The 25802-nt window shown below is 38.9% G+C and overlaps 1 protein-coding gene across 9 annotated transcripts in view; it reads right to left on the reverse strand.

Moving 5' to 3' along the window:
- Nucleotides 1–25802, reverse strand: part of PPP1R9A (protein phosphatase 1 regulatory subunit 9A) — a 269341-nt gene that overhangs the window by 112480 nt on the left and 131059 nt on the right. For all 9 annotated transcript variants that reach the window (XM_036328133.1, XM_036328141.1, XM_036328139.1 and 6 more), the window contains exons 3-4: nt 5593–5725; nt 2874–2994 (exon numbers count right to left, since the gene is read on the reverse strand). In XM_036328133.1, coding sequence (XP_036184026.1) covers nt 2874–2994; nt 5593–5725 — 254 coding nt within the window. The remainder of the gene's footprint in view (nt 1–2873; nt 2995–5592; nt 5726–25802) is intronic.

The following is a 25802-nucleotide window of genomic DNA, read 5'->3' on the forward strand; positions in this document are numbered from 1 at the left end:
CAGGTTCGATTCCGGTCAAGGGCATGTACCTGGGTTGCGGGCATATCCCCAGTAGGAGATGTGCAGGAGGCAGCTGATCGATGATTCTCTATCATCGATGTTTCTAACTCTCTATCTCTCTCCCTTCCTCTCTGTAAAAAATCAATAAAATATATTTTTTAAAAAAAAGAAGTTAGTTAAGTAGGCCACAAGTTCAATTTAATCTGGATAAGTGAAGCTATGCCCAGAAGCAATAGTGACAGAAAAAAAATAATTGTGCGGATGAGCTAATGAAATGAATTTTTGTTTTTCTAGAAAAACGATAGTACCCATCAGTTATAGAATATGAAAGAACATACTGAAAATACATACAACTTCAGTGTGTATATTAAATTGAGGACGGTTTGAAGAAGTGATTGTTATTTGCTTGAATCTCTTTCCCTGAGAGAGAATAACCTTTCATGCAACCTCACAGAATAGTAACACTGAAAAGCCCTCTCAAGTCTTGGCTCATAATTAGAAGCACAAAAAAGCCAAGGATGAGTCCTGGAAGTAAAAATTAAATGGACAGCTCTCTGCATCAGACCAACCCACAATGAAGAATATGTATAATCTGGATTTTCCAAAATTTTCCACAACAGCAGAGAAAATAGCCTATTTGCTTTGGAACAGTAACCACTGGAATGGAATTTATGGGAATGTACCTGACTAATCTATAAAAGGCATCTCGTACCAGCCATTTCCTCAACAGTTTCCATGTGCTAACCAACACGTGTGCAACACTACTGCTCTTCAGCTGCAGTCTGACATTTCTGATAACCCTCAATTCTGAATCTATAAACCAGTACCAAGGCGGTAAGGCTAATAAAATATATAAGTTGGATTGTCCTAGGATTTGTTTAATGTTACTGGGTATTTACTGACATGATGTATTGGGCAAGGGGAAATAAAAAAAACAAACTCTACCTCACTGGGCTTATGCAAACAAAGCAACCAACAATGAATGAAAGGACGACCAGCTGGAGCAACAGTAATGGTCAACAGCGTCTTCCCCAAAATGCTAGATAGTGAAGCTCTGAATGCATATGAGAATACATACCTATCAAAGCAGTAATACCCCAACTTGCTCGGGGGGGGGGGGGGGACAAGCAAAATATTTGATTAAAGAGTGTGTGCACAGAGGAAACCATGGACTAATGAATTATGGCGGATGGGCACAATTAAAATGTCAGTTTCCATTCAGGGTTCTCGCAGGCTTGAGGATACTTCCGGGGCACAGAGGGGCCCTACGGAGGGCGAAATTGTGGCAGGGTAATCATAAGACTAAGACTCTTTCAAATTATTTGAAAACCCAACACTTGAATAATGATAAATTACAAAGTGCTTCCATTTCACTTTCGATATCCCCCCTCCCCAAACCTGAAAGAACAGTACTGTAAAATGATGGTATCCAAAAGGTTGAGAAACAACCAGAAGAGACAAAAACAAAGCAGACTGCAAGAACATTTTTAATTTGCCTCTGTAACACAGCATTGTTACTATCTTTTGTCAGTTATCACCCACGTATTTTATTCCACCAGTATTTTCAATTGGGTTATTATGAAATGCATTTTGCTTTATAAGTTCATTAAAGAGGACTGGAGAAATAGTGTGTTAAAGTGTTTTGTGTACAATCATAAAATTTATGGCAGCAAAAACTAATGGTTAATATATTTAATATTATTTTACTATAAAATTAGAATAAAAACAGAAGGTGGAAATAGCTATCATGTCACTCAGCTAAATTACAAGCTACCCTATATAAAGGCAAGGTTGCACAAAAAGGAAGAAAGAGAGAGGAAGATAGAAGAAAAAAAAAGAAGGGGAGGGGAGAAGAGGGGCAGAAGGAGTAGGAAAGGTAAGAAGAGAATAAATATAAAAAGAAAAATTTAGGCCCAGGTAAACATTTTGAAAGTGATTGAAGCACACGGGTTCATTCACTCAACAAATATTTATTGAGCACCCTCTCTGTTCCAGGCATCATTTGAAAAGATACAGACAGACATGAAAAGCTTGACAAGAGAAAATTTAGAAACTAGAACATGATATCAAAGAATAAGGACTCAAAACTTTTTAACTATACTGGATGACACAGGAGATAAATATCCATGGCAAATTTTAAAAAGTACTTAAAATGTGGTAAGAGTTCAAGATGTTTGTAAGTGATAAAAGCAATCACAATAAAAAGGCTTCTTGTGCTGGGGTAGGAAGGAGGGAGAAAAGAATTTTCTATATATTTTTTAACATCCCTTGAAAATAGTCTGACCAAATCTGAGATTAAATTAAAAGAGTTTTTTCAAATAAGGAAAAGTTATTTAGAAACTAAGGCAACCTAGAAAGGTATAATACAGACTCATCCTTTTAAAGTTAAAAGGAACTATAAAGAACATCTAGCTCTGGCCAGTGTGGTTCAGTTGGTTGAGTGCCATCCTGTGCACCGAGAGGTCACTGGTTCAATTTCTGGTCAGGGTACACGCCCAAGTTCTGAGCCTCAATCGCCAGTAGGAGCCATGCAGGAGGCAGCCAATTAATGTTTTGATATTTCTGAGGTGAAAGTATGTGCTGATCTCCACAGAACATATTCTTAAACTAAGTACACCCATGTTTCTGCTCACTTCCTACTATATAAATAGATAAATGGATAGATACCAAGTTAGACATAGATAATAGATCTATCTACCCATTTTCATAGATATTCTGCCTACAAATCAGAAAGTAATTCAAGTTTTTAACATTTTCTACATATGTTACACACTGACATTCTGTCCTAAAAAATCAAAAGAAGAAAGCTGAAAAAGAGAAATTCCCAGAAAAGTTTCCTAGATTTTAGTGGTCAAAAGCAGTGACTAGCTTACCTGCCATCTCGCTGAGCAGCACCACCTTCTGTTACTGTCTTGACAAATATTCCCAGCTTTTCAAGTCCAGCATCGGCTCCAACACCCATTCCAATAATACTTATGCCAAGTCCATCCTCATCTATGAAAATGGGTAAAGATACAACAATCTGTTACACGACTCTGCAATTAACTGGTGAGGCCTATTTGATCCTTTTAATTTTGATCTTTATGGATTATCCCATACTTCATATGATATATGCTTGCCTTGGAGAATTTCTTTTCTTATGCTGGGGAGCAAGGGTGTCAAATAAGAACCCCCAAAAGGCTCATGAGTTTAGTTTATTACTACTGCGGTTAGCTATTTACTGTGATCCAAAAAAAAGGTAATAATTTGATTATTGAGTGATTAATCTGCCTTAAAACATGGCCCCTCTAAACAATATAATTTAATATTTTAAGCACAAAAGCATAGTTAAACAGTTATATATTCTTTTATTTGTTTGCTTTGTTTGTTTATATTGGCAGAGTAATAAAATTCTTGAGTCATACTTTCTTTTCCTGAGAAAAGGATGTTCTATTGCCTTTTTAAAAAATTTATCTTTATTGTTGAAAGTACAGTGGGGCCTTGACTTACGAGTTTAATTCGTTCCGAGACCAAGCTCGTTAAGGAGCTCATTAAGGAGCTCGCTAAGGAGCTCGTTAACTCAAATTACTCTGTCAACTCAATGCAAAAAATCGTCCGAGAGACAGCTGGTATCTCAAAAAACTCGTTAGTCGGGACACTTGTAAGTCAAGGCCCCACTGTATTAGAGATGTGCTCCCATTTTCCCCCACTGACTCCTAGCCGGCACTCAACCCCTCCCCAGGCCTTCACCACATTATTGTCTGTGCCCATGGGTTATACATACATGCATACAAGTTCTTTGGTTAATCTCTTCCCACCCACCCACCTCTGCCTTCTCTATTGTCTTTTAGTCACTCCGAGGCTTGTCTGATTTCACTTCCATTAATTATTTAATTTTTGTTGTCCTCCTTTCACAAAAAAAATTATTTGAGGTTCAATAATTTTACATTAATATAACTCTATGTGGACCATTCTGGCTTAATTTTTCCTGACTGAGCCATATATATTATTTTAAATAAATGTGGTCATAATATTTCTGGAATTTCCCCTTTATTTATATGGGCTGTTTTTACTTGTTCCAGATCACCATTCGTATTAAGATGGTATGTGTCTTTCAGTACTTTCTCTGTCCTGCTATCAAGGATAGAATCATATCAACAACTACAGTGTACATATGGCTGGCTTTTCTTTCCTATTTGCTTTACACAAATAAGATCATATGACACCTACTTTCCTCTTCAGCTTACTTTTCTAATTCAGTATACGTCATGAGTATCAACTTAACATAGCTTTAAATCCCTTCTAATGATTGTGTAATATTTTATGGTGAGACAGAATGATAACATAGCCAACCATTTTCCCAGTGATAGGCATTCACTTTTGTTTCCATTTTATTGGCCCTATGAAAGATACTTACAAAAAACACATTGTTTTGAATTCATTTACAAATCATGTGTTTTTCCAGCCTATGCTTAAGTGTGGATTTTTTATTAAGTCCTTGCAATCAGTTGGCTAAGTCTTTTCAAATACAACGATCAAGTTGTTTTTGAGCTCAGGAAATTTTTCTCTATATCGCTCATCCTCTATTGCCATTTCCCTTTCTTTGTATGTTGAGTCTCTACAATTTTTCTTGGATTTCTGCTCTATCATTTGAGAATTAGTTTGGGACTCTTCTTATGCTTGAACTTCTTTGTCACCAATTTGATCTCAACATAATCATCTTTTCCTCTTCAATTCCTCTACTGACATTTTTATTTTTAAAAATTATTATATTTTTGTGTTATTGTTAATTTGATTAAGAATGTCTTTTTAAAGCCATACTTGAATATCTTTATTTGCTTTTTTTGTTTTTTGCTTCCTTTTTGTTATTCAAGTTGTCATCTGTTGGGCTTTTTTCTAAAACTTTGAGATGTGACAGTCTTCTATTCATTGGTCAGAGTCTAGTTCCCAGCTTCCTGTCTTACATGACAATAAACATGGTGGCCTCTGGTCCTGTGGGTCCCCAGTTCCTGCAACAGGCGGACTGTAATTCCAGGGAGAGATTTCAGCAGCAGGAGGCCCCTCTGCTCCCGTCTGCCTGCTCCCCTTTAGCCCTTTCTCCTCAGAGATGAGCAGTCCACTGCCTTCGTTCCAAAAATCCATAATTTTCTGAAAGCCCAGTACTCCTCATATCTCCCATATTCAGAGTTTAACCATGACTACTCTCCCTCCACAAAAAAACAAAAACAAAAAACAAACAAACAAACAAAAAACACCACTTGCCCCACACTCTCCAACAGCTCTCTCCGGGCTCTCACCTCGCCAGCCTTGTGCGGGAGTACCGACCAAGCATCAGGCCTTGTTCATGCCTCCCTACTCATAACCACCATCCAGCCAACTACAGTAGATAAGTTCCAGTTGGGAGTGGACAGTAGAGAGAATCTTTCAATCCACCATCGATAGAGAATTTATATCAACCAGTTTTGAAATTTAATAAATAAACTCCTGCATGAGAATTAAAATTTGATCCAATCCTTAGGGGAGAAAAAAGCTATACTTGGGAAAAATAAAGTCATTTCTGTATTATTAACATAGAAATATAATAATATTACAAATGATGTAGAGTTCATATACCTTTCTCCAGTTCCACTGGGAAAAGTTCCAACTTTTCTACACGCTTTTCAAGTTCATACTCAGCTGAAGCAGCCACAGGGTCAACTTCATCATTTCTCCTGTCATAGTCTTCATTGGAGTATGTGCTGAAAACCTGTAGGAAAAGATCAACAAAAAGATGATAATCCCAAAAGGATGGCTTTCTAAATTACAAAAAAAGAAAAATCTAAGTATATAAAAGTACATAAGTTAAAAATTTTGTGTCATGAATTTCATCTAAATAACTGTTTTATTTTAAAAATCAATTGAGATGTTAAGAGGAAAAAATGAATGAGAATAAACATATCTTACTAATTTAAAAATATGAGTCATTCTAACACTTTTAACAATTTCGGAAACAATAGGAGCCACAGAATACATTATCTGGATGGCAATAGTAATTTCTTTTTATAGAATCAGAATATACATACTAGCTACATGCTGGTTCCTGATACAACTAAGGCAAAGCATTGTGAAGCTATCTAAGCCAGCGGTTCTCAACCTGTGGGTCGTGACCCCTTGGGGGGTCGAACGACCCTTTCACAGGGGTCGCCTAAGACCATCGGAAAACACATATATAATTACATATTGTTTTTGTGATTAATCACTATGCTTTAATTGTGTTCAATTTGTAACAATGAAATTGGGGGTCACCACAACATGAGGAACTGTATTAAAGGGTCACGGCATTAGGAAGGTTGAGAACCACTGAGCAAACACCCACACTGAACCCATTCCATGGTATGACCTAAACAAGCCCCAACACTGTAGTGTGTCAGCACCAGAACTGTTTTTCAATCACAGAATCGCTGAAATTGATTTCTATTCTATACTGTATTAGGCATGGTAAGCTCTTGTTTGTCATCTCTCAGTTTACTTGCATGTAGATTTAAATTAAATTCTCACTGAACTTTTCCATGTAAGGTAGGTCCTCGGGTTACATCGGAGATACGATCCTACAGGGTGACATAACGCGATTTTCGCCGTAAGTCAGAACCCACCTACATAAGCACCTACATCACTCACATGGAGCACATACACAGCGGTAATGAAGTGAAACAGTAAAAAAAAGAAAGAAAGATAACAATCCCTGACCTTTACTTGTGGTAAATAAGTAAAAAACAAAGCACACATGTACATACGTCGAAATGACGGGAATTTTTTTTTTTTTATATAAATAAATGGGAGATGGCGACGTAACCACAAAACAACGTATGTCGAGTCCAACGTAACCCAAGGGACTGCCTGTAATGGCTATCAAAACCTTGCTCAAGAGATTGATAGCTCATTCTTTCCTACCTAAACAATTCAAAAGACTAGTGAATGTGGTCTTTAGACATAGTAATAAGAAATATGAAAGCTGTTTCTGCTGAAATATTTGTTTTATTTGAAAAGTAATTGAAAATAATAAGTATGCAATCCCTTGCTTAATACACTAAAGAATATTTAAAAGAAAGGAACTTATTATTCATCAAGTCCAATTAATAGAAATAATAAAAACTGACATTTTTCAATTAAATTCAATAATTACTAAGTACATGAACTGTACCTTAAAAATTCTGTAATGTCCCTCAAAATCCTAAAAGCTAGGAATGAGTTGTGTGGTTTTTTTAATATACACAAAAAGCTACAATAAAAGTAGAAAACAGAACAGAAGGTCAGAAATCATGTCCATTGTCTACAAAGCCAGCTCTGGCAGTCCAAGTGTGCTTTACACATGTTATTGAAAAATTGGCAACTCTTATATACTGTATATGGCAACTTATAAACCAGGAATACACATTGCATATATAGAAGCAGATGCAGTGTGGTTCCTAATGGTATATATGTCTCAAAATCATGTCATTTATAGGATCTGTACCAGAATTAATTGTTTTTTCTCCCCGACTTTCAAAATGTTTTCATAGCTTCATGCTTCTTGCTTGGTCTCTATGATATTTCTCTACCATAATAAACATTACATCACATTCCTAAATGGGAAAGAATGAGATATTCATCTGAAAATATTTCTATTTCACATCATTAACAAAAGTTAAATCCAGATTATTAAGAACAAAAATTTGTAAGAGTACTAAAAAATATATGAGGCAATGTTTAACAGACTAGAGAGGACCTTCCTACAAACCCGCAGATTCTAGAAATACTAAAGCAAATGACTAAAGACATGAATCACTGCTATACATGATATGTGCATGCAGGGCCACCACTTTAAGTCCCATCAATTGTATGGTGTGTTGCCTATGGTGGCAAAGGAGTGATTCCCTTTTGTCTATGGCAAGAAGAAAGTAGTGGTCAATGTCTCATACCATCTTAGGTAAGAAGTTAAAATTTCAAAACCAAGATAAGCTGGTAAAACCCCATCTCTCCATACAACAATGGGCCACTTCCATGCCAGATTTTATTAAGCATTAGCTGAATCTTACAGAAAAACAGTGAAAGCAATGCTATTTCCTAAACTATATTATTCATAAGATTGGATAAAAATATGTACCACAACACTCAGACTTCCTACCTTTTCTGTGACAACTGCTTTGTTATAATCATTGCCAGAGTAGTGAGGTGGTAAGGCCTAATGCCCCTCTTGACTACAGCTTCCATTGAGAGAGCATGTTAGAGTAACTATCTGAATGTTTCTTTCATGTAAAAAAATTAAAGACTGTTATAACTGAAGCTTTACAAAAGACTGTGATTCTATAAATTGCATATCAAGGCAATATTTGTTATTGAATGTGCCCCGATACACTGACTAATTCCTACAAATAATTGCAGGCAATCTCCTACGGACATTGAATTTTAAGTGTTTAAAAACCAATTTTCATTAACCAGCACTAATACAAGATTAAATAGGTTTTACCGTGAGATTTTCTTGAGTTAAATCACTGTCATGCACACAGTCGCCAAATCCCTACCTGTGTTCAGAGCTGTGCACTGTCAGTATGCAGTGGCTCAGCGACTGCACACTTTGTTTTGCCTTGACCAGGAAGAACCTCAGAGATGCCAGGAAGCTGACCTTGGTAAAAACTGCCTGTTTCATCAATAGGTCTTCATTCTTTAAATATATTTGCAATTGTTCTACCATTTTGAATTAATTTACTATAACTGCTTTGCAAAACTATGTATAGTTACTCAGATAATAATCAGAGCCCTCTCATAATGTTAAGGCAATGCAAAAACTCTACAGGGCAAGACTCGAGAGCATCCTGGACCCGCATATTCAACACCATCAAAAAATACCTACATATTAAGTTCAGGCACCCTCACATTGTTCCTGTGTTATCTGACTGAGAAAAGCAAACAAAAGGATGTTTAAATTTAAGACTGCTTGTTTGAAAGCCAGCAAGCTATATTCTGTTCCTTTATCAAAAGAAACAGAACAAGACCTTGTCCCTTGCTTTGTGGCAGAGGCAGACTTTTAGGGGTAACAAGTTTACAAATACAGTTAGCAATGACATTCCTCACCCAGTAATCCAAGGCTATGAAAAACAAATAAAGTTAAAATTAGCTTATTATAAGATTTCAACTAGAATCATTCTTTTTTTACACTTCTGGTAGCTAGTGCTTTAACACTTTTTCAAAACAATAGCAACATTTTTTTTTAAAATAAGGAAAAAAAACATATTTCCTTTACTTCCCATGACACATTTTCTTTAATCAATGCAGGTCAAAATAAATTCAGAATTTTCTGTAAATACTGACTGGAAGGAACCTCCCACAATGCTCCCACAAAGTCTCAGTTCCGCCTGTCATCTGGGTTCTGCTTCATCTTCTTGACACATCAAAGATGGACAATGTCCCAGGTCCTAGCATGCTGCGTTTCAGATGATGGCTTGGCACACCGTGCTCTTGGAGACCAGCCAAGCGTTCACATGCTTCCACAAACAAACCTCACTTACCATAAGCTTCCCTGGTAGAATTCCAACTCACCTTCACATGATTTTAGTGGCTCTGCTAAAGAGACTCTAAATTGAGACTAAGAGAGCATGGACAAGATAGTCCACGTCTTAAAGTTAAAAAAAAAAAAAAAATTGGCAATAAACCATCCTTTGAAAGAAGGATCCTGGCAGCTTTAGAATCATGAATGATAACTTCAGCCTTCTTTTTCTTTCCCCAGAACCAAGGCCAGTTCACTGATTTATGACAGTAAGAGAGATGGTTTTGTAATGTCTACTGTGTGCCAAGGAATATGTTAGGTTCTTGTTGCAAAGTTATGTAAGCCAAACTGGAATTCACTATGATCAGGCATTTGCAGGTAAACATTGCAGGTCTCCAAAGATTCTAAATAGGTGAGGGCTTTCTGGTGCCTACAAAAACATCGATGAGCAGAAAGATGAAAAAACAAACCCACAGCTCTATCATGTAAGCTCAGTAAAGTCCCAGATGTCTAACCTTAAGGCAGTGGTTCTCAACCTTCCTAATGCCGCGACCCTTTAATACAATTCCTCATGTTGTGGTGACCCCCAACCATAAAAATATTTTTGTTGCTACTTCATAACTGTAATTTTGCTACTGTTATGAATTGTAATGTAAATATCTGATATGCAGGATGTATTTTCATTGTTACAAATTGAACATAATTAAAGCATAGTGATTAATCACAAAACAATATGTAATTATATATGTGTTTTCCGATGGTCTTAGGCGACCCCTGTGAAAGGGTCGTTCGGCCCCCCAAGGGGTTGTGACCCACAGGTTAAGAACCGCTGCCTTAAGGTATTCCGACAAATACCCTGCCTGAAGATGTACTTAAAGCAGTTGTGATAGTATTCTATGGTAGAATGTGTCTAACCTTCTAATTGAATCACTCAACAAAATCCTATGTATGAGGGCATGAGTGGGTGGGATGGGGGGTAATGTGGGGATAAGGACACATATGTAATAACTTAATCAATAAAGAAATTTAAAATAAAAGAATCCTACATATCAGAAAACAGTACCAAATGAGTACTAGAGTTAGGCGTTACTCCAAATGCTATTAGCTTGCTGGCCTTGTCTGACTCAAAGTCCATTAACATAAAATATTTCTAAGGCCAATCCATATATTTTCAACATTGCGCATTTCACCAATTATTTGTAACAACCCTAATGTTAATAAACCTTCTTGTGCAGATTTAAAGTACCTATCTCTGGAGTGTAGACTTATAATTAGGGTCATTCTAATAGAAATTAACTAATTCTAGAGTGAGGATACCTGATTGGTGTTCTTGGAATGATAACTGAAGACTCATAAAACAAAGTTAAAACCATAAATATTGTGATATATATGCTAAAGTAATTGGAAGTTGCAGACAATATAAAACTTTACACAAATTATCATTAATTCTTGTACCAACTGATCCAGTAAGTAAGGCAGAAACAAGTAAGAGTGTATCTGCCCCCTTTTCATATTTTTACACAAGAAATTTGAAGTTCAGAGAACAATATACATGGTGGTTATAAGGATAGTTAATGAAGACAAAGCCCATAAAGGAAAAAAGTATATTTCACTAAATGTAAGCCTAGTGTTTTCATGGATAACTAAAGAACAAGAAGTGAAAAACAAACACTCTACATAATGGGCAGTTGAGAGCACAGCCCATTAGTTCAAAAGGCAATACAAAGAATCCTGTACTTGTCAAGGTTCTCCAGAAAAGCAGAATCAACAGGATGTGAATGTATATATTTGTAATTATACACATGGTACTATACTTGTATTTATAGTAAACTAGATTTATTTTAAGAAATTGGCTCATGAGGTTATAGAGAGGGGGCTGACAAATCCAAAATCTGCAGGGTAGGCCAGCAGGCTGGATACCCAGAAAAGCTGATGTTGCAGTTCAAGTCCAAGGCAGTCTGCTGACAGAGCTCCCTCCTCCTCCTGGGAAGTCAGCCTTTTTCTATTAAAGTCTGCAATTGGTTCCATGAGGCCCACTTTCATGATAAAGGGCAATTTGCTATACTCAAAATCCACCAACTTAAATGTTAATCTTATTCAAAAACACCCTCACAAAGACATCTAAAATAATGTTTGACCAAGTATCTGGGCACCATGGTCCAGCTAAGTTGACATATAAAATTATCCATCACAAATCCCTTAAAATAAAATATTCTCTGGTTCCAAAAACTAATCTTTTGACACCTGACAAAGATAATCATACCTTGATAGTGTTTTCCTCATATCATTTGGACTGTTATAAATTTCCATATCCACAGATATATTTGTAGAATGTATACAAAACCCATGATAAAATACACATTTTTATATTATCATTGGTACCAACCAATTCATATATATAGGTAATAAAAAAACAAGTGGAAGATGTAATTCTTTAAATTTAGAATAACTATGGTTGACTATGTGGAAAGATAGATTATATATATATATACACACACACACACACACACACATATATATATATATATATATATATATATGTATATATATATATATATATATAGAGAGAGAGAGAGAGATTTAATAAAACAATATTTCAAAAAAGAGTATTTCAAGATGAGTGGAATTTTATTAAGGTCAAATATACAGAAATTATCAATGAAACAAAAAGATTAGAAGGTCCTATATCTCTTCCTTTTGAAAAAATTGAATTCAATTATAATTAGTACTAGAGGCCCGGTGCACAAAAATTTGTGCACTTGGGGGTGCCCCTCAGCCCAGCCTGTGCCCTCTCACAGTCTGGGACTCCTCAGGGGATGACCACCTGCTGGCTTAGGCCTGCTCCCTGGGGTATTGGGCCTAAGCTGGCAGTCAGACATCCCTCTGGTAGCCTGGGAGCCCTTGGGGGATGTCCACTTGACAGTGTGGAGCAGGCCTAAGCTGCAGTCAGACATCCTTAGCACTGCTGAGGAGGCAGGAGGGGCTCCCACCACCGCCACTGTACTGGCAGCCGTCAGCCTGGCTTGTGGCTGAGAGAGCTCCCCCTGTGGGAGCGCACTGACCACCAGGGGGCAGCTCCTACATTGAGCGTCTGGCCCCTGGTGGTCAGTGTGTGTCATAGTGACCAGTCATTCCCAGTCTTTCTGCTGTTAGGGTCAGTTTGCATATTACCCTTTTATTATATAGGATAGAGGCCTGGTGCACAGGTGGGGGCCGGCTGGTTTGCCCTGAAGGGTGTCCTGGATCAGGGTGGGCATCCCGCTGGGGTGCCTGGCCAACCTGGGTGAGGGGCTGATGGCTGTTTACAGCTGGTCACAACCACTTCAGGGTGAGGGTCCCCACTGGGGTAGCTGGCCAGCCTGGGTGAGGGGCTGATGGCTGTTTGCAGCTGATCACACCCCCTTCAGCGTGGGGGTCCCAACTGGGGTGCCTGGTCAGCCTGGGTGAGGGGCTGAGGGCTGTTTTCAGGCTGGTCAAGCCCCCCCCCCCAGTGGGGACCCTCACCCCATGGAGGTTTGGCCAGCCTGGGTGAGGGGCTGATGGCTGTTTTCAGGCTGGCCACACCCCCTTTAGGCTAGGGGGGGGGTCCCCACTGGGGTGCCTGGCCATTTTCAGGCTGGCCAAGCCCCCCTGGCGATGGAAGTTCCCAGCCTCTCCTTTTCTTCTTCTTTTTTTATATTCTGGGATTTATTTACCTTATATAATTGAAACTTTGTAGCCTAGAGTGGAGCTCAGAGCTGTCCAGGGCAGGCAGGAAGGAAGCTTGGCTTCCTCCATCACCAGGGGCAACCCAAGGCTCCAGCTAAATGGCCACGGCCAGGTGAAAGCAGGTATCTGGGGTTTATTTACCTTCTATAATTGAAACTTTGTTGCTTTGAGTGGAGCTCAGAGCTGGCCGCAGCAGGCGGGAAGCTTGGCTTCCTCCATTATTGGGGCAACCAAGCCTCCTGCTTGCTCCAGCTTCATGGCTGCCGGCTGCCATCTAGGTTGGGTTAATTTGCATATAGTCACGCTGATTGGCTGGTAGGCGTGGCTTAAGGCGTAGCGAAGGTATGGTTCATTTGCATGTTTGTCTTTTATTAGTATAGATCATTTTTCTGCAAATATGTGTTGTTAAAGTATTTAAATTTTTTTAAAGTGGGTTTAATATCTAATTGCAAAGACAGTTTACAGGCACTGAAGTAACCAGGAAGAAATTCCATCATAAATAAATATAAAGTTAGCTAATTATAAATTTGGACAAATTCTAAGACAGTGAAGCCCAAATTGGGTGAGTTTTTCCAGAAGACAGCTTAATAAAAAACTGGACAATTCCACTGATGCTCTTATTGTTCACAGCATTTTTCAAATTATTATAAACAATTAAACATACCCATGAAAAATTAGCAATGTTCTCTTTCAGCTCAACCAGACTTTTGGTTTAAATTGGAGGCATATGCTTTACAAACTGACAACTGGTGGCCAGCTTGAAATCAATAGGTGGCCCTGGTCCAGTTCCCACAGGACAGGTGTCATCAGCACAGAAAAAATTGAACTAATTAACACCTATTGACACCATTTGGGGGGGATGGGGATTACTCTAAATAATCTGGGTGGGCCTGATTCAAAGGCCGTAATAGCAGAGTTGACTTCCAGGAGGAAGAAGAAATTTTGCCTGTGGACAGGAGCTTCAGTTTGTTGCGGAGGCCCACCTTCCCCCACATCTAAATAGCCTGCCCTAGAGATTACAGACTTGCATACCCAACCCTTATATGTGCATAAGCCAATTCCTTGCAATGAATCTCTTAGTATATATCTCCTACTGGTTTAGTTTCTCTAGCTGAATTCTGATTGATACACCTGCACTTCAAGTCTTTACCACAGAACAAAGCACAGTTATTTAGATCAGTGGCTTCCGAAATGCTGGCTATGACCTATAGGGATTTATGAAATTAATCTAATGGGTCATGAACAGCAGTGAGAAAAGTTAAATAGAAAAGAACAGAATAGAAAACATCAGTGTTTACTATAAGTAGTAAGAGTATGCATTATACTTTAAAACTTTCAGTTTCAAGTAAACACACACATGTATGTATCATGTGTCAATGTAAACAGTAAAGATAAGAAACAATCTTTTAAAAAATTTAATCCACATAGAGAATTCCACTTAATTTACATTCTATTCTAAAAGTTAAAACAGACAGTGCAAACTTCTTAAACTACAGAACCTATTAATGATGTCAGCAGATGCAAAAATAATTACCCTTCACATTTCCTCTGCTTCTTGAGCCATTGATTCTTACTTCAAATTCTTATTGAGCACCAGCTCAGTAGGTAGACTGTGGTCACTACTGGAAATAATTAATTCATCTCAGGCCTGTGACTGTAACCAACAAAGGAGCTGTAATACAGGGATGAGGGTGATGCTATGGGCCATACAGTGGAGATAGGTAATCCTAACTGGGAAGGAGGGGAGGAGAGTTAAGCAAGAAAGGATTCCCAGAGAGACCTAAAAGCACAGACTTCAGCCAGCTATGGTTAGTACCAGCAAATAATAAGTGAGCAAGGGAAGGTATCTGGAAGACATACTGGAAGAAAAAGTATCATGTACAAAATAGGAATAAGAGAGAACAGAATTATAGCACAGGAAGTAATTCAATATGGCCAAAATTGGAGTGGTGAGTGAATGACAGGAGATGGGGAAGAAAGTATGTAGGAAGAGCTTTATGATGCATGATCTGTTCTGTGAACAACATTCACATGCTCAAACACGGAAAGAGAATGGGAGTTTATGAAGATTAGAAGGGACCAGGACTGGAAGAAGAGAGCTGAGCTAGAAGCTCTGGGAACCCTCTATCTTCACCTTTTTTGGAGGACTTAGTGGAAACGTAGGCCCCTGAAGGTTCTAAATGACTTTCCCTAAAGTGTGCCTTGTGGTATGTCCACACAGGTGTTCACACAACAGCAGGAGGAAGGCAGGAAGATGAGCACATTGCTCTTGCTAATGACAGGGAGGCAAAAACACGAGCATCATCAATCTCAGAGGAACATGAGTAAACCAAGGTATGGAGAACTCAAGTTCCCCTTCCAAGGTCAGCCAGGACAACAGAGGCACGTGAGTGAAAACAGCAACAAAAATGTATCTGTAACGTTTTTAGGGTGAAATTACATAGAAATCATGAAATCCTGCACCTAAGTTTTGTGCTGGTCTCTGGAAGAGAGATACTCCATTCAAGAAGTTTATCACCATCTACCAGGGGTCAAATAATAAAAACAAAAGTCGTACAATTTTCTAAAAATCTCAAACAGGCTCAGATGCTGACAGAGCTTTGGAAAAAAATGTTTTAGCAAGCATTTCTAGTACCAGCTGAGACCTACTTAGTCAACTAAAAATTTTAATTTTTGTAAAAGGTCATGAGTGAAATATGCCTAATTTTTAAACCCTGCAAGGCTGAGGCCAGACATCACATGGTGGAGAAAACTGAAAAACAAAACTGGAACACAAATAACCAATTGTTCGGGGATGCATATGCACATGAGGACACTGATGCTATGGTACAAGGCTGAGCTTGGAAACCCAAGACTAGACGCAGGGCTGCTCTGGCCAGCTGTGATCCAGTGTTAAATCAATCACGCTGCTCTACAAAGCAGGAAAGACTGCTTTCTTATAAACAAACTGTCCCTTCCATTTAGACTCCTCCAAGAACTAGAGTCAAATGTAATTGACCGATCCTGGTCATCCTTGAGAATGTAAACATATGTGAAATCTACAAATGGGATCTGTCTCAGGCTCCCCTTATTTATAGGCAAAACCTAAAGGGCAGGAGTGCTTCACAGGAAGACACAATAATCAGCAATCTTTTTCAAAACACATGGAAGACAGTGCTGTCACATTACTCTTGGTGTGTTTGAGGTGAAAGCTGCCATCGCTTCCATTACCAGAGGATTAATGGTCAAATCTGGGGATCACTGACCCTTGCATCACACTAACGTTGACCTCATACATAAATCTTGTAAAAGAAATGATGGCTTTGTAAATACCATGTGAACTGCTGTGCTTCTTAAGTCAGTTGTCTCCACAACCTCAGAAACTGTCTATAAAAAAGATGCCAGCAAAGCTTAGTGGTGATATGATAACAACAGGTGAGTGCGCTGCACACGGAGAAGAGGATGCAACTGTCACTGCTGCCTGGATCCCTGATTCCATAGAGACAGTCCACACTCTGGGCCAGTTTGAGGCCTTCTTACAAGAACCTCAAACTCCTAGTGCCTGATGTGTGTCTCCCATCCTCTGTCTCCGGCAGGGTCTCTCCCATCTGATGTCAACTGGGTCCTTTTTGGTCATGTGGGCTTGAAAATGCAGTCAGTCATACAACCAATCTTCTTCTTCATTTCCCCTGATACATTCACTTAAAATTAGTCCAAATCTGTTGATTTGATCTTTAAAAGGATTCTTGTTCTCATTCCTTCCTAACTGCTCAGATCCCTAATAATTAAATTATCCTGTGACATATTCACTGTGTTCTGCTCTCCTACAATTTATTATACACCACCTCTGAGTACTATTCCCACAGTGTGGCTCTAATCCTGGCACTGGGGGTTCAGGAACTGAATTGGGAGACGAGACTGGGAGATGAGAGTGAATTTAGAAATACTACATTTCTTCTGCACACTTTTTCTGTATGTTGTAATTTTGTATAGTGACTATTACTTTCTAATGGGAGAGGATACTCTGAAAAGCCTCCTGACATTCTCCTTTCCCTAGAAAATAAAGCTCAGATAGTTGAGAAAGACATCAATTCTCTCTAAGACCTGGCCCCTGCCTATGTCACTAGCCTTTACCTAACACTATTTCCTTTCACTCACCCTATCTTGCGAAAACTATTACTGCTTTGTTATATGTTTAGAAAGCTTTCTTTCATCTTTTTTGCATCTTGCCCATAGAATTTATAACATTCTGCTACATATTGTATTTATCTGTGACCACATTTTCTATTCAAATAAACTGCCAGTTCCTTTGTGTGGGATAGTCTTATTCATCTTTCTGTCATCTACTGGTTTTTTGTTTGATTGTTTGTTTGTTTTTTCCTAGCTTTATTGAAGTATAATTAACAAAAATTGCATCTACTTAACAATATGATGCAATTATTTAGCATTATGATGTTTTAATGTACGTAACACTGTGAAATGTTTACCGCACTCAGTATCACCAGCTGTTAACAGTACAATGTCTTAGAAGCAATGGGTCTTTTATTATCATCAGTGGTCTACACATGCATGGCATCTCACATCAGAACTGCTTTTGAACAAAAGAAAAGGCACCTTTAAAAGACAAAAGGGAGCCCCAATCAGAAAAAGCTTTAAAATAAAACAACTTCAAAAAAGTCTTCACATATACAAAGCTGGGGATCATCTTTAGTGATCATCAATTAGCCAAGTAAACCTGTTATATACCCATTAAGCATAATCTTTTACAAGGCTATATTTTAGAAGAGATGACTTAAGACATGGTCTTAATAATTATTTATGTCAGGAATCAAGTATTGCCAAAGGATAAATATTTTACTAAAATTAATTTTATATTCTATTGTAGATAATATGAAAAAAGACCACCAACCTCCTTTATTAAAGGCCTGTTAGCGCCTACCAAGAAATCTTATAATGCTCCCTTTTTGATCACTTTAATATGACTAACACGAGAAGACACTTTGGTAGGACTGATCATTTTTTTAATGTATTTCGAAACACTAATATAAAAAGTGTATTGATAGGAATAGGACAGTCGAGGTCAATTAGCTTTATTGGTTATGAAAATTTATCATTTGAGAGATATAATAATATCGAATATTGGTTTTTCTGGTTGAAATGAGGAGTTGGCAGAAGGAATTTAAAAGTATATCAATTGTGGTGAGACACTGAATTACATGTGCAAATACAGAAGAGTGGTTGGCTCCCTTTGTAGCCTTGAGTCCAGCATCTGCCTGTAATTAATTTGGGGTCAGTTAAAGACCCAATGTACCACAACTCTGGCGGATTTGCTGATTAAAATTCTGCAGTCACTTTACAGCAAGCATGTCAAACTCGCGGCCCACGGGCTGCGTGCAGTCCACACGCATATTTTTGCGGCCCAGACAATATAACAGTATGTAAGAAACTTTTCAATAAAAATTTCATAACTTATTTTTTACAATATCCTGTTATGCATAATTAATAACTACAATGTTCGCCAATGACTGATTACTATAATCATGTTGCATTCATTTCCCTTACGCGCCTTATGCGCAGGCACCCCATTTCTCTCCACTAATACCAGCAGCGAATATTTTAGCAGCCGATTGCCATGTCATTAGTCTTTGACTGACTTGTTTGGTGTGCGCAACAGGAAATATTTCGCTTTTGGAGAACAAGAAATATAGGTTTATTTGCATTATGTTTATTAATTTGTGCAGTTATTCAGTGTCTGGTAAGTTAATGTTCAAGAAAAAATATTAATGTTTATTAAAATGTTCTACCATTTTATGTTAATGATTACTCATTTATTTCAGCCCTTTGTATTCAGCATGTCTCTATCGAAATAAACCTACATTTCTATGAAAATTGAAGCTTTTGTTTTTTTGTGACCCACATAAACTTAAATCTTGTTTATCTGGCCAGTATTAGCCTTTGAGTTCGACATGCTTGCTTTACAGTTTTGCATTCTGGTCATGGTGGTCTATCCATGAGAAGCTTTATTTGATGGTGGCTCTCAAGCCAAAAAAAACGACAAGCCATCCAGGTGTGGGAACTCAAGTCTACCACAACCTGTTCCTGTGTCATCTCCACCTGCCATGCTGACATGGGGAGGGTAAATGTGTGTGCCCAGGATCCTAAATGTGATGTTCTCAGATGCCCATTTGCCTCTTGGGACTCCACCTGATGGAGCCGAACTTTGCACCTAGAAGCAAAGTTTACTACAAAGGAAAATTCTGCCTCACCCTTTCATTTTGGAAGAAATAAAAAACAGTTTCAAAATACATGGCTCAATTTTTTCAATATTTTGGAGGTTCATTATGACAATATCTCCAATATTCGATCACTTTCCTTCTTCTCCAAAACCCCTGAGTCTTCTAGCAAATACTTATGGTATATCTGGACTTTTATTTGTAAATAATATGTGTTTAAATCTTATCACTATCTGGCATCCTCAACACAAGACTAGCATCTTGTTCCTCATTGCATCTCCAACACTTGGCACTGTGCTTGACACAGGGTACCTCCTCAACAGATGCCTGTTGATGGAAGTGCCTTACAAGGGTGACTGTCTGATAAATACAGTTCTTTTGGAAATTCCGTAACTAAACTCCCTTGAATAGGTGCTCCGTTCATTCACTTAGACAGTTGTTCAAGTTTTCTAGATAAGCTGGCAAGGAATCTTCCTCACTGTCTGGTCTACCCTGCTCGCTTCCACTAAAGCTTTGGCATTTAGGGCACCAAGATTCTGGCAGCTGATACAGGAAGCACAAAAAATACAACACAGGGAGCCAGCCCTTAACAAAAGGTAGTATTAGACACAAAACAGAAAAGGCTGGTTCTCTGGTAGTTGGGCCTGTTCCATTGCTGGCTCTTTATACTCCTTTCTCGCTCTATCTGATGTAAATAGTATATTATTAATCAGCCCAAATCAATAAGTAGTGAAAAAAAGGTTTCAACAGTGACCATTAGGTGAACCATAAGGAGCACTTCCCACTCAATATACAGGCAAATATCAGACTTGGATGAACCTTTCCTTCAATTTCATTCAAAAAGATCTAAACAGAGAAATGGAAGGGAGGTGATAATGAGGAGATTAAAAAAAGAGGAGGATTACTGAAGCTACCATTTAGTGACTCTTCTGAGATAAGTGTCTCATTTAAATCTCATAATGGTCCTATTTTGCATATCAGTGAACTTCAGGCTCACAGATGACAGGTAGGTTTGCTCAATGACATATGGAAAATATCTAAGGGACAACTGAAGTCCAAGCCCAGGTCTGGCTAAATTAAAAGTTCATGTTCTTGCCCTAGCTGGTTTTTCTCAGTGGTTAGAACATCAGCCTGCAGACTGAATGGTCACGGGTTCAATTCCAGTCAAGGGTACCTACCTCGGTTGCAGGCTCAATCCCAGACCCTGGTCAGGGAGAGTGTGGGAGGCAACCAGTTGATGTGTCTCTCTCACATTGATATTTCTCTCTCTGTCTCTGTTTCTCCCTCTCCCTTCCATTCTCTCTTTAAAAAAAATCAATGGGAAAAATATCCTCAGGTGAGGATTAACAACAACAAAAAGTTCATGTTCTTTAACCCATCCATATGGCTTTAGAAGAGGAAGCATTAGTAAAACACCAAAATATAAAACAATTACCCCTATATAGAATAAACACACAAACACACACGCCCCTCTCCCCCAACTGCAAAGGGCCAATAAATAGGGGGAATTCAAACTTACTAGTAACTAAAGAAATGCAGATTACATACTTCATTTTTCAACTACGAAGATTTAAAACCAGGCAAAAGGATAAATGAGCAGTCACTCTAATATACTGGCATCACTTTCTAGAGGGCAATGTGTTAAAGATATTAAAACTTTAGTATCAATTGACCTAATACAGTGGTTGTCAAACTGCGGCCCCTTGAGTGTGGCTCTTCCACAAAATACCATGTGTGGGTGCGCAAGAACAGTGCGATTGAAACTTCGTGGCCACACTGAAGGGGCCAAAGAGCCGCATGTGGCTTGTGAGCCATGGTTTGCTGACCACGGACCTAATGGATTCTAAGGATTTAATCTAATGAAGTCATAGATACACAGAAATATTCATGTATACTGACATTAATCACAGTGTTGCTTATGACAGGGAAAAATTTCAAAGAAATCTAAATGTCCAAAAAAGGGAAGAATCTACACTAATAAAAGAAAGATGCAAATTGACCATCACTTCACGACACCCACCAGCCAATCAGGAGTGAGTATGCAAACTAACCTGACAAAGATGGCGAGTTAATTTGCATAGGCAGGCGCCGAGCGGCTGGGGGAGGGGTGGTTGCTTGTGCGCGCGCCAAGCGGCCTGCGTCTGGGGACAGGCATCCTTGGGAGAAAGGCTGCTCTGAGCCTACAGGCCTGCGCGTAGGCCCGGAATGGCCGGGGTCCCAAAACAACCCCCGGACACTCCGGACCTACGTGCACAGGCGCTGAGTGGCCGGGAGTGGGGCAGGTACATCCCCGGGACCCAGGTGCTCTGAGTTGGCACACATGCAAGTGGCCGGGGGGGGGTGGGGGGGGGGCGTGGGAATGTCTACTGCAGCAAGTGAGCAGACAGCAGGGCCCTGCTTGCCCCTGGCCATGGCAGCAAGGGGCAAGCAGTCCCCCACAAAGAGCAGATACCAGGGCCTGTGGTGGCATCAAGCAGGCAGGTCCACAGAGATCAGAGAACCATGGGAAGCAGGCCTAAGCTGTCAGTAGGACATCCCCTGAAGGCTCCCAGATTGGAGAGGGTGAAGGTCGGGCTGAGGGACCCCCCACCCCGTGCACGAATTTTTGTGCACCAGGCCCCTAGTACATATAAAAAAGCCTAAGTGGCTGCCCGACCAGTAGCTATGACGCACAATGACCACCAGGGGGCAGACGCTCAATGCAGGAGCTGCTGAGCTGCGGTGACTTGGCAGCTGCAGTTCTCAGGTGACGGACCAGGAAACAGAGAGGAGGGAGCCCGATTCTGGGGTACTGAGCGCCACTTTCTCAGAATCTGGGACCCCTTGGGGTATGTCAGAGAGCCGGTTTTGGCCTGATCCCTGCAGGCAGTCCGAGTGACCCCACTGGTGCACAAATCTGTGCACTGGGCCTATAGTGAATAAATAATGGCATATCCATAAGATGTAACACTGATGCTTACAGATGTAGCATAGCAATCATACTCTTTAAGATTATTTAATGACACAAAAAATGTTCAAATATATGGTATATGAAAAAATGGTAGCACCATATATGTATGTATATACATATATGAATGGTCCCAATTATGTATACACATACAGTTATAATAATTTCTGCGTACTAGGATTATAAATGATTTTATTTTCTTTATATTTTTCTGGATTTTCTAAAATATAGAGCTTTAGTAAATAAATGAAAAAATAATAAATGTTATTTTAGAACACTCATTACCAAATCTTGAATGATCGATAGCTTAAGTCTTTCCACATATAATAAAAGCAAGTTTGTCTGGTTTTATATTAATTTAAAATATATTTTAATAGCACTTCCAGCATTAACTTATACAGCAATGACTAATGTTCACAATGATGAGACTAAGGAACAAAAAGACCTTGTGTTTTATAAAACGTAAATGTAAAATAAAATTGTAATTTTAATGTAATAAGCATAACTGTGCTAAGCAGTTCAGAAACTATTCTTTACAGTTACCACTGACAAAATAAAAACCCAAAACAAAACATTTGTGAGTTTTGACCTCAAATACTAAAGCACTACCAAAGCCTTGATCCTCGATAACAAAGATCTACATCCCACTTCCTACTCAAGGGAGCTCAGTTACAGGAACACTATGGTTTAATTCTGAGAATATGCTATAGGGAAGTCAACTTACATTCTCTTCTTTCAGACATCTGGCTGAGGGTCTGCTCAGTGGAAAATCACTGCTCATGCTGAGCAGGAACTAACATGTGCTTCAGCTGAAGCTTTCTGGGCTTAGTTCAACAATGCTTTGTGTGTTCCTATGGAATAATTTTTTCCATCATATGAAAATAGAAGACTGGTCCCCCGAGTAACATCTATAGATAAGTATGCCATCCTGATTAGTCTGAAGAATAATTTTATTTAATACCCACTAAAATGATAAATTAGTTTAATTCAGGGCGTGGGGGAGCTTCTAAAAGTATACAATTACAGACTTTTATAACCAGATGGGATCTTGGCAATTGCCCAAACGGGGATGCAAAAATCACCACCCGTGCCATTCCCTTCCTTGTGGTGGAAGAACCAGGTGAATCATGCTGGCTAATTGATTAGCATCTTCCCAGCATCTTCAATGCAGCCACTGCTAATTGATCAAGTTAGAGGAAGGAGAAAACAAACATATTTGCCGTATCTGGTCTATTCTCTTATTTTAGTTTCAGGGGAGGCCATCCAAGATTGCACAGTTAATCAAAGCTGATGCTGGAACAATAATTTCCAGATGTGTTTGAGTGTATAGCGTATTCCTTCAGAATGGTTCTCTATAACAAAGACAAGTAGCAAAATAAGTCCTTTCCCATGAACCGAATTGAGCCCCTCTCAGAAAACAACTCCAATTCGGGTATCAGTTATACTTCACATATAAGGTTTATGTGTTCAAAAGCACTTGAAAGAAAATATATAAAAATGATAATAGTTGTTTTAAGGTTGCTGAATTATGAACTTGCTTCATTGTCTTTAATAGTTTCACATTTTTGTTTTCTGCACAAAAAGTTGGAAATGAGAAAATTCACTTACTTTTCTATAGAAAAAGCAATACATTCGCATTCCTACTTATAAATAGATGTCGGCATGGTGACTCAGAGATCTGCTCTTCCACTGTGTTATCTTAAGCAAGTTGACCTTTTTAGGCCCACATTTTCCCCATTTGTAAAAATGAGAGGAGTGAACTAAATGGTCTCCAAGATTACTTTCTGCTCTGAAATTCCAAAACTATACCTGCAATAGACCTGCTATTTGAAAGTAGCATAGCATCCATGAATGATTTCCGGTTGTATCAGTGCTACTGACTGGGAGCAAAACACCTTTCCCCTGGCTTTATTTTCCATGGGAAGGGGCAGCAGTTATTGTAAGCCTCCAGGCCCCTCACTCATTCACACCAAACTGGCCAGTCCACCCTGACACGTAAGAAACTAGGCCTCTGTCCTGTCCTTCCCTTTTGAAAATAGGATGTCTGTAAGAGCCTATGTTTTGGTCTGCTCCTTGAAGCTGTGCTTTTTAGGGCTTTCATTTGGGCTGTGGTGTTCCAGTGCCAGCAGGGACTGGGTAGGTAAGTCTAAATTGGGAGTTCAGAATTTAGGAAGCTCTTCCTACAAACCCAAACTACATCCTCATATTCGGTCTCTCAGAGGGGATACGTTCATCTCTACAGTTATACCTTTTATTACATTATCTCCCAAGTGGTGCCAAATTTATCAGAGAGGAGGAATATCGGGCAAACATTAAGCTCAAAAAAACAACACACATTTTGTTCAAGAAAACAGGTAATTATGGGCGTAGTTCATCTACTTTTATTATTAAGGTTCCCTAATTGCAGTGTTTTCTAATTTAAAGTTAGAAAGTATGTAATATAAAATACCACGCTCTTAAAGAAAAAGAAAAATGGAGGCTTTCATCAGGGCACCTCCATCCATTTAAGTCTCTTAAAGTAGAAATCGGAGGATCGGGTCCAGTATATTCCTCCCCCTAAAACAGCCTGAGTTTCCTTCCTCTCCCCATCAGTGGCAAACGTTCTTCTCGCTGACAAACTGCATTGATTATTATACAGAGATTCCCAGCTACTACGCAGGTACCACTCTAACCAGCTCACGTTGTCACTGAAGTGCTCTTCTAAAAGTACTAATTTCATCAGGACTTTGCTTAAAGAGCAAAAAATAAAAATAAAATTGTATGCTTCAATTGTTAAAACCTCAAATGGCTACTTGTAAACTACCAGATAAAGTTCCAACAATACACCATATCTTGAAAGATTTAATTTAATATTCCCTCATTTAACATTCTTCTCATCCTCTCCCTGACACACTCTTAATCAGTATCTCCAGCAATCTCAAGATCTCAAACTACTTAAAAGGGCCAGAATTCTCCTTCATGTTCCTCTTACCCATCTTACAAATGGTTTACCCTTCAGTACATTCATTTACAGTAAAAAACAAAAGATCCCATGTAGACATAGCTACATTGATGAGCCCTTCTCAAATGACAAAGTTAGAAGTTTCTTCCACTCAAGTTCTACCATCCTTTCTAGTAACCTCAGTTCAGCTCTAGATGTTCACAGGTGTTGCCTACACAAGGATTTCCTGGCTACATACACCAGGGGAAAACAATCAAGCACTGCATTCACAGGTAATTATGGGCTTCTACAAAGCCCCCTATGAACATCTTATTCCCCAGCTTTCCCTTTCAGCTTTTGCTTAGCCTATTGTTTGTTCCGATGATATCTACTACCTAAGTCGGCAGGAATGTTAGACAATTGTGGCAAAAACCTACTCTCCCATAAAGGACTATTTGCACTGGAATAACTCTGGGTCGGGTCAAATAAAGACAAGCTTTGTGAGCAGGGTCTTCCAGGGGATCACTGGACAGA

Source organism: Myotis myotis, unplaced genomic scaffold (genome assembly GCF_014108235.1).
Source record: "Myotis myotis isolate mMyoMyo1 unplaced genomic scaffold, mMyoMyo1.p scaffold_m19_p_11, whole genome shotgun sequence".
NCBI classification, from domain to species: Eukaryota; Metazoa; Chordata; class Mammalia; order Chiroptera; family Vespertilionidae; genus Myotis; species Myotis myotis.